This window comes from Streptopelia decaocto (assembly GCF_964273445.1).
Source record: "Streptopelia decaocto genome assembly, chromosome: 7".
Classification (NCBI taxonomy): Eukaryota; Metazoa; Chordata; class Aves; order Columbiformes; family Columbidae; genus Streptopelia; species Streptopelia decaocto.
The window spans coordinates 30,981,774-30,995,596 of NC_138661.1; the positions used below are offsets into that span (position 1 = coordinate 30,981,774).

General features: G+C 39.4%; 1 protein-coding gene across 5 annotated transcripts in view; it reads left to right on the top strand.

Annotated features, from left to right (window-relative positions):
• The first annotated feature begins 1,672 nt into the window (after window positions 1–1,672).
• NOVA1 (NOVA alternative splicing regulator 1) overlaps window positions 1,673–13,823 on the top strand; it is a 150,253-nt gene continuing 138,102 nt past the window's right edge. For 2 of the 5 annotated variants that reach the window (XM_082058240.1, XM_082058241.1), the window contains exons 1-2: window positions 1,673–2,409; window positions 4,260–4,403. In XM_082058240.1, the coding sequence (XP_081914366.1) occupies window positions 2,274–2,409; window positions 4,260–4,403 (280 nt within the window). In that variant the 5' untranslated portion in view covers window positions 1,673–2,273. Of the gene's footprint in view, window positions 2,410–2,935; window positions 2,993–4,259; window positions 4,404–13,823 lie in introns of those variants that run through there. The other 3 variants (XM_082058244.1, XM_082058243.1, XM_082058242.1) reach the window with 2 other exon arrangements.

The following is a 13,823-nucleotide window of genomic DNA, read 5'->3' on the forward strand; positions in this document are numbered from 1 at the left end:
AAGTTCCATTTTTATACAATACATTTTCTGATTAGAAATGCTATAAAATTGTTATTGATTTTGCTGCATCTACTTCATTTGCCTGTGAGGAAGTTAGTTATCATATTCCTGGGACACAATTCCCAAAAAAGTAATTGAAGTTTCCTATGTACAGTGCTGGATCAAGTTCTTAATTTGTGAATGCTTTCAGACAGGAGCCTGTTTAGATGTTGAAGTATCTACGTTTTAATAACCTATAGTGCATTACATATCTGGCTTATAATTTATAAGTAGAGGTGATGTGCTGTATCATATATTATACATGAAATCTGTATTTTAAGTACTAAAAATTGTTTGGGGCAGTATTAATGGTAAGTGATTACTAAAACTAAGACTGAGTCTCCCAGGGAGCTCAGACTGGAAATTGGATTTCATCCACAAAAAGCCAGGTTTTAAGCTTGCATAGTAAGAAGAATCAAGTCAGCAGCCATTCTGCACACATACATATCAATACAAATTTAGAACGGATCATGGTCTAATGCAATAAACCCATTTCTAAATTTTGTACAGAACTGATGCTCTAGTACTGACCACTACCATTACAGTTATATTGGTTTGAGAAATTCTTTCAAATGCAATGAGTCAATTAAATAGGAAGGAGCCGAGTAAAAATGCTTTTATAGTACGCAGACAATCCCCCTGAGCCCTCCCACCCCCACCGCCTTGCACCTTACAATGTTTTAATCTTCAACCTGAAATTTGTAAGCAGAAATAACGTTCGTGGCAGTGAAGCATCTTTGAGTTTTCTACGAAATATTTGCAAAAGAAATGTCGTTCTACGTCACACAGCCCGGCTATCACAGTGTAAAAATAATATCTTTATTATTTTTCCTACAAGCCTCCGCGATGCAGCCTGGCACGTTCGAAGCTCCCGACGAGGAGCGGCAGCGCTGCCCCTCCGCCCGCCACCGGCGCCGGCCGGGAAGAAAAGTCCGTGCACACCGCGCTGGGGTGGTGCAGGCAGCATCAGTGAGGACATATCCCCGCTAACCCACCGCCTCCTCGGGCAATCACAGCTATCCTTCCACGCAGCTGCGGGCCTATGAGGCGCAGCGTGTAACCCAGGTGACGCCGCATCACGGCGGGGACCCTCCCGGGGCGGGAGCCGGCCCCCACGCACGCCCTCCCCCCCGCCGTCACCGCCTCCCACCCCCCGCCGCAGAGGTTAAACCACCTTCGTCTCCCCGCCAACGGCTCAGCCACTCGCGGCCCGTGATTGGCCATACGTTGCAATCCCAACTTCGCTCTCTTTTGTTCCGATTGGCCGGATCTCCCGCCCGTCTACGCAGAAAGCCCCGCCCTTCTTTTTTTATCCCGACTTTTCCCCATCCCCCCCTGCTTGTCCGTCGTCGTACCCCCCCGCCCGCCCCCCCCTTCTGTACTGACACCCTCCCACGGCTCTAACCTCGCTTGTCTTTTGGATTTCTGCAGTATAGCCGAAGGTGGCGGCCCTCAGCCCACTGCTGGTCGGCCGCTCGTGCGCCTGGCGGCGGTGGTTGCTAGTGGTGGTGCTGGGGCCAGAGCGGAGCGGCCCCGCATGGGCAGAACCCCCTTCTCCACCCCCGTGCACACGAGCCTGTCAGTGAGGGAGGGCAGGAGAGCCCGAGGGCGGCGGGCAGCCCAGCCGCAGCGCCAGGCGCGGCCGAGGGCAGGCAGGGACGGAAGGGGGCTCAGAGGCAGCGTGAATCATCTCCCACTCACTCCCTCGCCCACCATTTACACTGCTCGCTCCCTCCCTCCTTCTCCCCCTCCCTCCCTCCCCGCCGCCTCAGTCTCACTCGTTCTCTCTCCCCTCCTCTCCCACTCACTCTCTCCCCTCCTCTCCTCTCCCACTCACTCTGTCCTCTCCTCCTCCTGTCTTACTCTTTTCACTCCTTCCCCTCCTCCCCTCTCCCCCTTTCTCTTCCCTCTCTCGCCCCCCTCGTTCCCCTGTCTCCCTTCTCCTCATCTCCTCCTGACACTGCACTGCAGCTGCTCCTCCAGCCCAGTCCTGCCCGCTTCCCTCCCTCCTTTCCCTTCCCTCCCCCCGGGTGCCAGATAAACAAGGCGCGCAGCATCCTCGACAATCCCGAGCTTAGCTCTACATTTTCGAAAAGGACAAGAGAACGGGACGAGCCCCCTCCCCTCCTCCTCCTCCTCCTCCCCCTTCCTCCTCCTCCTCCTCCTCCCCCCTTCCCTCCCTGCCCCCCCACCACAGAAGGGAAGAGACAATTCTCCTCCGAGCAGCAGCAAACATGATGGCGGCAGCTCCCATCCAGCAGAACGGGACCCACACTGGGGTTCCCATAGACCTGGACCCGCCGGACTCCCGGAAAAGACCGCTTGAAGCCCCCCCTGAAGCCGGCAGCACCAAGAGGACCAACACGGGCGGTGGGTATATTCTCTGTCACCTCCCCCCCCGCCCAACCCACCCACCTCTCCGCTTCCCTACCTGCCTGACTGCCTCCCCCCTTTCCCCCCCCAAACATTCTCATTTCTCTAATGTTATCATTCATCAAAATGGCGTCGGTTTTCAGCATCTACCAGTCTTTTTATTTAATATCCACGCTGGGCTTCACAGCCATGACCCTACGGAGACTAGGAGGGAGCACAAGGGGCTTCTGCAGCCCAGCTATCTCCCTCGCCCGTGTAACGATGGGCGACAATAAATGGCAGCTGGAAGGAGACGGCAAACGCACTTTCCTTCTTCCACATCCTCTGGGTCGCAAGTTGAATTTCAGCCTTGCCGTGCGTTTTCCTCTTCCTTGGCCTCACTTCCATTGTCAGCGCATACACGGCGTGTGTTCGCCGTGCTGGGGGCGAGGGCTGGCTGGTAGAGGGGGGAGTCGCCTCTCGGCTGCGGGGACTCGCTAGTTAACATCCTGCTCTTCCTGGAGGAGATGAGTTATAACGGGACCAGCATCTCCTCTGTCCGTGTGCGCTGGAGTCGTCATAACAATGCACCGAGGCAGAGGTGAATTTATTTGCCCAATATGAAGAGTAGCGGTCTGGATGTGCTTAGTGCACGGTGCAGCTAGCGATGTTGATACGGGTGGGCACGACTGTCATACATAGGCACTTCTTGAGACGCATGTGGTCTCGGATAAGAGAAGTGAGGTGGACTGGGGTCGTTCCTCCTGCTTAGGTGAAAAAAAGAACAACTTTAAACGGGTTTCATGATAAAAACCGTGATATCCATGCCAATGGGATGTTGTCTTAATTACTGGGGAGAGCCTAAGTCTGGAGAACCACTGTACCCTTATTGTCTTGCACTTTTTTTAGAGCCGATACGGAAGGTCCTTAGACTTCAGTGTAGCTGGATTTAACAGGGGGGTGAGGGCACAGACAATTACGCAGTTGCTGAATCTGACCGGGAATCCTTTTTTCTTTCCCCCCTCCATTCATTATATACATCTTTTCCTGTTCCGATTGTGTGCTTTGACGCTAGTGGTGGGTAGAGGACTGGCATTGTCTGTCTCGTCACCTTTTAAGTGTATTTAAAATAAGTATCTTAGGCTTTGATCAATTAGGAGAAATTCTTCTTAATGTCCTTTAATTAATGAGCTTAAAAGAGATCATTGTCGCTTAAGAAGTGCTAAAGGAATACATCAGGATCACTTGGGCAAGTGATTCCACCCGAACCATGTTGAGTTGTTTTCTTGGCAGTGACTGAAATGCTTGGAATAAAACCGCACATTTTGGGTGGGTTATTTGGTAGCAGAGTAGTCGTTTTGCTCACTTAAGAAGAATGCAGGCAATAGCTAATTGCTATTCTCATGTGTTTGCTAATGACAAACAAATAGCCCATCAGAATTTACAATTCATTCCTTTTTAGTTTTGGCGTTTCTTTTGCTGTATTTTCAAGCAAGGTTGTAGTTGTCACTAGGCACGTTTTCGTGCAGGGCTTTTTTTTTTTTTTTTTTCAAGGGGTCCGATAATCTGTGCATGCTGTGGTTACCATTGGGAAAAAAAACACCTTTGAAATATAATTTGGATGTTATTGTTTTAGGGAATTAAGGAATCTATATGGATTCTTTAATTTGCTCAGAATAAATGTACATATTTCAAAATGTCAAAGGCATATTCTAAACATGTCTTGTAGAATGACGCAACTGGTTAGATGTAAATGTATGAATTACTGGATGAGTTCAAAGATGTAACATTTTGTTTATTTGTGGGTCTGGGGAGGAAAAAATCAAAGTTTGTAAGCCATATTAACCATACATATCTCGATTTTTCAGAGGATGGCCAGTATTTTCTAAAGGTCCTCATACCTAGTTATGCTGCTGGATCTATAATTGGGAAGGGAGGACAGACAATTGTTCAGTTGCAGAAAGAGACTGGGGCCACCATCAAGCTGTCTAAATCCAAAGATTTTTACCCAGGTAGGTGCAAAAATTAGCCAATTCTTTATTTTTAAATCCCAAGGGACGTATGTACATGTCGGTGTGTTTCATGTATTGACGACTAAGCTTCCAGTGCAGCTGGATACATTATTTCTCAGAAAACTATGATACAAAGTGCAACAGTGAAAATAAATATTCTGTCTGTCTTGGTGTATGGACTGGGCACTGTCTAGTAATCTTAACTGCTTGAAATATGTTTAAAGATTTTATAGTGTTTCTGCAAAAAATGTTTTCATTAGTATTTGGATTGTTTTGGTTTTTAGTTTAAAAAAAATAAATCTAGCTTTAAAGAACTGACTTGACAGCTGGTGTAAAAATAATTGTTCGTTTGAAGTTTCCAGACATTGTAATGACAATTAAGCTAGAATGAGTAAAAATGAGAGGCCGCCTCTTAAAGAATGGGCCCTTTACTTTAAATCCATTATGTACCTTCTTTCTGCTTCACTGCTTTGTTCACTGGCTTTGGAGTGAAGTAAAGAGGACAAGTGCTGCTCTTTAGATATTCTTTATATTATGTTTATCATGATGTTGGATTAAAACTGTCATATAAAAGTGAGATACTTTGGATGAATAAAGAAATGAGTATTTTATGTCAACTGTATTTTTGCATAAGAAACAAGTTTTTAGTATTTGTGTGTAACAATAATAAATACCTGAATTAGCATTTCTCCTTTATATGGTTTCTGAAGAAGGAGTCTAACGTAATGATACACAAGATTCTATCTTTTGGATTAAATAATTGATTTTTCCTAAAGATGACCAAATTAGCATTCTGCGATTTATTCTAGAGGGCTTTTAAAAAAGTGATGCGAAATAATGACATATCTAATGCTTTTTTTTGGTGTTTTGATTATGTTACTTTTAAGATTAACTGGTGATTTAGTATTGAGTTGGCTAGCAGTTACCAACTCTTTTCTCTTGGAAAAATAAGAGCTGCTTTGCATTTTATCTAGTTTAACAAGATCATTCAGTTCTACAGAATAGTGAGGGCGGTTGGTGTGGATAAAAACAGAAAACTAACATTGGAACATTTAGCTTTCCCATTCTTTAACTTTAGTGTCAGGCAGAAATGGATAATTTTGTATTAGTAGAGAGATTGTGGTCTATTTTCAATGATGATTTTTGATGTGGAAATATTAATGCACTTGTTGTACATGTCCTTAATAAATGTATTTTATAATACTCAAATGTTGGAGCTTAAAGTGAAGAATGTAGATTTTTTTCCTGTTGAAAGATACAGCTTATGAACTGATGTTTGTTGTCTTGTGTGTGTGGGGGTTGTATTTGTGGGGTTTTTTTTGTTTGTTTTTTTAAACATTTCTTTAGAAAGTTAGAAAATATGGTCTTTTATTTTGAAAGGTATGTTAGGGTGGAAAAAAAATCAATGTAGAATTGTGAAAACTCTTGGAAGAAATAAAAGCATTCAAAAGAGCCTAATTGCAGAATTAATAACATAATATGGGTAAAGAACTGCAATAGTAAATTAAATTCACTGTCAATAGATGAAAATGAAATAGATTTTCTGCATTATATGTGAGGTGGTATCAGATATGCAAGGATGTTACAGAAAATTTGTGTTTATAAAGAATATTCCAAATACCAAATTATAAGCCTTTTCATTTTACTACAGTTTATTTATGCTCACTTGGAAAAGATGCTCCAAAGATTAGATCTTTTGTTCCGTGCTCTAGCATAGTTCTTCTGTTTTCTGATCAAATCAGAATTACATACTTTTTTGTGTAGCAAATTGTAAAGATACAGTAGTAATAGCAGAAAAACCTTTGAAAAATAAAAAATAGCAAGCTAGAATGACATCAGTAAAAATGTTCGTGACATAAACACCTCTCTCTTAAAATCAGTAGTAATAATATAAATAACTAGGACAGCAAGCCGTAAGCAGTTCTACGTAACAGGTGCAAATGGAGTTCCAGTTTGACTTCATACGGTCTCCTTTGAATTTTCAGCCACATTGTGTCAAATAGAAAAAGAGTGTCTTAAGGAGGTTTGTAACTGAAACCTGTGTGGAACAGGGGTGAGAAAGGGATTACAGTGTGGCTCGCTCTTGTTAGTCTTTCTGTTTGCATTTGACCACCAGCCCATGGAATTTTCGGAGGTCCTGACATTCCCTGAGCTGATGGCTTTTGGGTTTCTTCCAGACTTGTGCTCATATAACATTAGGGAATACAAACCTTGTGAAATAGCTAATATAAAGATATGGTTTATTTTTCTTATAAAGTTTCTTAAACAATTATTCTGTTTTCCTAATAGAAGTTACTTAGTCTGTACCTCTGATGTTTGTCCTTATAAATGTTTAATGTATATTTCGCTATGGAATGTAAAGTTTTAGCACAGTCTGGGTAAGCTGCTGTTTGGAAAGGAGGAAGGTGGTTGTAATACAGAAGTCATGAGTAGTTCCTATGATCTAATAGTGTTCTTTTTTTTTCCTCTGTGATATAGGACTTCAGTATGCAGACTGATTACTGTTGGAATTATTTTTGTGCATCAAAAGGTGACATAATTGCTGAAGAATTATATGGCAGCTCTAATTACGAGAAATTGAAGGAAAAAACAGCTTTTCATGAACGTTTTAGTTTACAAAATAGGAAGCAGTATATAAATACATTACCATCCGCTACAGTCTTGTTTTCTGAGTACACAATTTATTGCTCTCTTTTCAGGTTACCATCTGACTTTTTCTAAATGTCTGGACTTCTGCAATTTGACTTTGGTTACTGTGCGTAGATTATCCCTGATTCTTTTCTGTTCGGGCTTGTCCCCCTAGATTAAGGAAAATGAAATGAAAATGGCAAAATATGCCCTACTTTTATACTAAATGGTACTTATCCTTTCTGTAGAGAAGTACAGTGTGTGAATTGCCTTGTAGGTTCTGCTCCAAAAATTAAATAGACATGCAGCCATACTACTTTAATATTAATGAAGTGAACTTCATAAAGAAAGTGACCGTTCTGTGAAGCTGTTTTAATGTATGATTTTATTTTGAATAATATAAAAGAGTCAGTATTTCTGTCATATGAAGCTCTTGTTGTCTTATCTGTTTCTCTATTCTGAATTATAGTGAGCGCTGGACTGAAAACTACTCTGGACATATGTATTTTTTTCCATTGCAAATGTTGGCGCGCATACTCGCTTTCTCTTTCATGCACTCTTGCTCTCTCTCTCTGCGCTCCTGCCCCAGTCTCACATGTACACACGCACACGCACAAAATTATGTTACATCACATCATGTTGTTTATCTTGTAACAGGATCTTGCCTGGTCTGAACTTGGTGCTTGAGTGAATTTGAGCTTGGTTAGTGTTTTTCAGTTTATTGGAATATGAAGTCATATGTGTACTGAAATTAGATCATATTAAGAGCAGAGATTAATAAAAACATAATTAAATGGGGGTAAGGTTTTACTGCTTTTAACAATAGATTAGCTATGTTGTTTTTACAGCAGATTTCTAATCAGTAGTGATCTAAATGTTTGGAGAATGCAAAGGTGAGAGTTTCCCCCCTGCCTCTTGTAGGGAGTGTTGTGTGGCTATGTTATGTTATGTTTTTACTAAGTTATATGTATTTGAGATGTTTTGTATTGAAATACCAGATTTTTTTAAGATATTCGTATATGATGGGAGATGGTCTAGCTAATCTTTGTGCAAGTGACCTTTTGTAGAGTCTCTTATTCTGACTTAACCTTTCAAACACGTTGACTGTATAAGTAACAGAACTTTACAGGAATTTATAATTAGTTTATAATTAATAAGTTCCCATTCTAGCTTCATTACTCCTATTATACTGTTAGGAATGGGAAAGGTATAATATATCAAGCTTGGTTCACCGTTATTATTTCGTTTATATAAGAAAGGATTTGTTATGTTAATTTATAACCGTTAAAAATAAACTAGAGTTTAGTAATGAAAAAAATCTGTTTTAAAAATAAATGCTTGAAGTAATATTGAAGTGAAATATGACTTTTTCAGCTATGGAAGAGAAAGAGTAATGGAGTTAGATATGAAAATGGCATTAGTTATTAGCTGTCTATTGTCATTGTTCCTAGATGGTGGTTTGTCATACATCAATAAAAGCATCTCAGTGTTCTTGATAGTTTTGCTGTTAACATTAGCTAATTAGTGACTTCATAAGTATATATAAAAGATTTTCAGATAGATTTCTAAACATTTACTTGTATACGTTACTTTTGGGTAGTAGGACTGAGGAAATGATTAAATAGTGAGTAGGGATTTCAGAGGTGGAATCTAGAGCTGTGGATGTTTGTGAAGTAATCACTGATCTTTCTGCTATTAAAAAAAAAAAAAAAGCAACCACCTCCTACCCCCCCAAAAGAAACAAAACAAAACAAAAAAAATAACCAAAAAAACCCAAACCAAACCAAACAAACAAACAAAAACAAAAAAACACACACGCAAAAAAACCCCAAAACCAAACCAAATGAAAACAAAAAACCCAACAACAAACCAAACAACCACCAAGAACCCTCAAGTGTTGATTGCCAGCTGTTCAGAGAGATAATTCTCAGTTGGACAGTTGTCTGTTGCCTGGTTACTGGAACAGAATAAAAAAAAGTTAGCTTGTTAGCCAGCAGATACTTAGTATTTTACATTTAAAAGCAAGCTGAAACTGAATGTGTAACTTGGTGTGATCTTGAGGTTGTTATATCCCCAACACACACAGTGTAAGTTTAAGTACTGGATGTTTAAGTAGAAATTTTGCACTGATTTCTTCTACTTGTAGGGACTTATTAATGTGAATGAATGCATAAGCTTTGACATAGTAAATGACTTTGGTTTGCAAGAAAGTGCAGTGTCTTCGTCTTGTATAAGAAAGGTTTAAAACAACTTGTGATGGATTTGGAATGGTTAGTATAACTTTAATAAATGGTACAGACTAACTACTATGTGCACTTGGCAAAATAAAGAACAAAGTGAGGGTGGCTATTATCACAGGGAAATGCCATATTTAATAATTTATAACTTTTTATTGTGATTGATTTTGCCTAGTTTTCAATATAATTGGAAACCAAATGATTCTTAGTAGATTAGAGAGCTTATGTAGATGAAGGTGCTTCTAGTAATAGTACTGATTTTTGATAAAGTTGAGATTTCTGTAATGCAGGTATTCATTAAGAATATATATTTTCTGGACTCATGCATACCAAGGGAAAACAAACAAAGCTACAAACAAAACAACAACATCAACAAAAATCCCAGTAACAAAACAAACAAACCAGACCAAAACAACCCCCCCAAAAAAAGAAAAAAAAAAAACAACACAAAAAAACCCACCAAAAAACCCCAAACAGAACCAAAACCCTGAGACCTAAGAGAAATAGCTCAAGTTAATATGCACTGAGAATTTTAAATTTTCTTCTGTCACAAATTTTAAAATTTCCATACAATACTTTGATGGTGCTTTGCAGAGAGGTCACAGTTTTAATGGATGTTTGTCAGAACACAGGTCTTGAAGCTAATAGTTAAAAAATATAAACAGGGAATGTCTGAATCTCTTAATAATTGTTTTCCTATTCTCTGCTGTCCAGTAAAAGAAACATCATCTCACTTTTTTTTTAAAATGGGTGCAATCTGTAACAAGCAACACGTTTTTCAAATACTCTGATCTTGTTCCTTCTTTGATTGTAGTAACTTAGATAATGCCCTCAATAGCTGACCACAGAATTTATTTCATCGGTGATCAGTAGCTTTTTGTCCAGAGGAGAAAACCTTGGATTTAGTGAATTTGTCAGACAGGCTTTTAGAAGTAGATCGTAGAGGGATTTGGGAGGAGGGCTTGTGCTTCATTGCTATCTCATTTCCATCTTCGGACACAGCTCTAGCATAAAGTTAAGCAGCATCAGTAAAGACATGACAAACTTTTTTCTGGGACTCATAGTTGCATCACGCAGCAGGTGCAGTCAGCTTTGCAGTCCATCTTAAAAAGAGGCTAGTTTGTTTTTTAACATTTATCAGTAGGCCAGTGGGAGTTATTGACTTGGTGAGGAGTGTGGTAGTTGTCAGTTGTCCAGAGTGGGAATGTTGCAGGTAATTGGGCTGGACTGGTGAGAGCTGTGGCAGTGTGCTTCTCACGTTGCTCTGCAGCTGCTGTTGATCTTAATTAATCTGACCCTCAGAGGCTGCAGTGTCATGGTATAAAATGCAATACATACTAGAAATGGAAAGGCTGCTTTTTTGGCGCTTATTGATGGTCATGTTTCTAGGTAGGCCTTTTAGTTTTCTAATTGGATTCGTTTGACACTAGCATAAAATCCTTCACGTGCTACAATCTAAAACTGTAATACATTTTTCCTGTTTATCAAATATGTCTGTGGAGTAATGAAGCTGATAAACATGTTTTTGAAATGTCACTGTTATAATGGACTTTGCAAAAATATTTTTCTTTATTCTGACAACAAATACAATTTTCTGTAAGTGCAAAGAGTTTTATTGTTTGTGTCTGGAATGAATTTGTGGTGCTCTGCGGTATGCTCTGTAGCAGGGTATGCTTGTGCTGGCCAGCTCAGTCTTGCGACTCTTCTAAGGATTTCTAGTAACATGGATAGGTGTAAAATTGGAGTTTGTTATTTGGCAATTGCAATAAATGTGTTGTGCATATGTGAGACTGTTAGTTTACTGTAGATGTATTACCATCTTCTTCCTGACTGCATAATGCAACTTGGGAATCCGTCAGGTTTCTTACATCCCCCCTGGTATTCAGGGCCATTCTGTCTTTCCATACGCCAAAGGAAATATCAAACCTGAGTTTAGCCTAGAGATCTTTTAAATGCTATGTTATTTGTCAAGCTCCATCCTATTTTTGTTTTGGTTTCAGGGGTATCTGCATCCCCATTTGCGATTATTCATAGCATAATAAGGATTAACTCTGTTGCTTGTGTTTTAATTTGAGTAATTGTCAGGATACTCTGTTCTAATTTTCCCCTATACTTAATAGACATATTAAATATTTTAATACATAAAAACTGTCTAAATTCCCAACCCCCCATATTAACTTGTTTTCACTTTAACATATTTGATATTAATTATCACTGAATCTGGCTGGGGTTTACTTAATATTAGATCTGCTGTTCGTGATTATAGCCGAACACTAAAATTTATTTGCAAGTACTGAACTGGTCTGATGGAAATGCCAGTTTAAGGCAGTATTTGGAAAGACATTGATGGAAGTCAGCTCCCAACAGTACAGTGCTAACATGCCTTTGTAACTTTTGAATATGAATTTGTCACTCCCTGCTTGAGCTAGTTATGAGCAGTACTGTTGTGCATTGCTTTTCTTGACTTGTGAGTTGCAGTAAATTGTGTAAGGTTTAATATTCTGCATAATTGATGGACAAAATTAAGTCTCCTTCATAAAAGGCTAGGGGGAATTAAATAACTAGCTATGTGACCAGATAGCACTTGAAAAAATACTATATTAGGGACCAGGTTTAAAGTTGTATGTTGATGATATGAATGATCTGGGCTCAGATCCCTGCTAAGTGAGGAAGAGACACCTTTGACACCTTACACAGATGGAAGTGATGATGTAACATCAGCATTTTTTGGATATAAAGAAGCATGAATTTCAGACAAAATTTTTCATTTGCCTGGTCTTGTAGGTTTTGATTGTGAAAAGACTAAACATCTGTTTTTCATCATTGATCTCTCACTGCATCCTGCAGGGCCTGTCATCTCAGCATTGACAGGATCAGATGAAAAATACAATCGATGTGTTGACATTTTTTTGAGAATCACTCAGGTAAGATTACTTGTTATACAGAACTACAGTGAAATTCATGGCTGCTGCTAATGTTTCACCAGTTGAAGCCTTTGCATTCTCAATCATTAATTAAATTAGATACTGAGGTTCTCTGCATGTTCCCTTGTTTCTATTTTAAAAGTCCTTTTTGTGCCTTGCTCAGTGCCATTTAACTCTCTTGTAGTTTCCCACATAAAGAGCTTCACACATTTGTACTATTTTCCCCCACTTCATAGAGCGGCACCTGTTTGCTTGAATCAAGAACCATAGTGCACACCTCCAAAGCTCTTGGAAGATTCATATGTACCTGTATTTTGCTTTATTTTCAAGTAGTGGATTTAGTTCTTTTTAAATTCTTCATTGGCAATATGGGGAAGAAAATTCTGTGTAGAGAACCAGATAATCAGAGGCAACAGTGATTTATCATCTTCCTAGTTCATTCTAAACTCTGTTTTTCAAACTGTACATGAAAAATTACAAATACTTAAATGAATATACAACTGTGGAGTCTTTGTTTTTATAACATAAATTATAAAAAATATTTATATGAAGTCATGCACTGGAAAAGCAGGAAATGCCAGGTGTCCATTCAGTTGGCTTTGAGCATCCAGTGCGCTTATGGAATTAAATCTGTATCAGAGTGGATTCCCAAGGAGCTGGGCAGTTAAATATCATGGATATGAGGGAAGGAAAACAAAAGACCAGTTGGGCCATATGCTGAGTTGGAACTTGATTTATCTGAGGTTTACACTTTGTCCCCATCTGTAATTTGGCATTAGGAAACACCAGAGTGTAGGTAGTAGAGTTTATAGTAATACTAGCAGGAGCAGCAATTCCAGTGCTGCAGCAGATACTGTTTTGGCAGCAGTATTGTACTGAAGTTACAGAATATTTGTAGCTGTTTATTGACCTGGATTTGAAGAAACTTCTGTGGAACAAGCGAGGCTCTTCTGTCATTCTGTATGTGCTGATTTTCAAAGCTCTGCAGTGAAATGCTGCTACTGGATGCCTTAAAGCTTTATAAACATAATTTGTTGCAATGAGAACTGTTAGACATAGAACATGTATGGGGTTTATTTTCTATCTTGCATGTGTGCACACTTCTTTCTTCCTATGTCTTCTACTTACTGTATTAGATGAACACTTGGTGACTCTGTCAATCTAAAGTAAAAATTGGATTCCCAAGGACCTCATTATATCACTTCCTGATTTCTCAGTTTTTTGTTGTGCCGTGTAGCACAACTAAATCTACTAGTTTTTGTTGAGATTGCTCTTCCTCAAGCAGCATATTATTTCTAGCATAGTGAAATGCTCAAAAAAACCCAACCTGGAAGTTTTTTTAGGTTGGTAATGCCAAGTGCTCATCTAGTATTTGCACTGCTTTTAACAAAAACAAAATATGTACTTTTTAATTTTACAAGTTTATAAGTTCTGTGTGGATCTACATGTATGACTAGCTGTTCTTCTAAGTGCCAACATGATGTATTGAATGAATGAATATTTTTTTTTTTTTTTTCCTGGGGAATCGGTCCCAAATAACCAGAAAAAAAAAAAAGATAGGACAATTTTGTGTGATGAGCAGGCAAACTCAGGACTGGACAGGAAGGAGTCTCTAAAAAAAAAAGGAATTT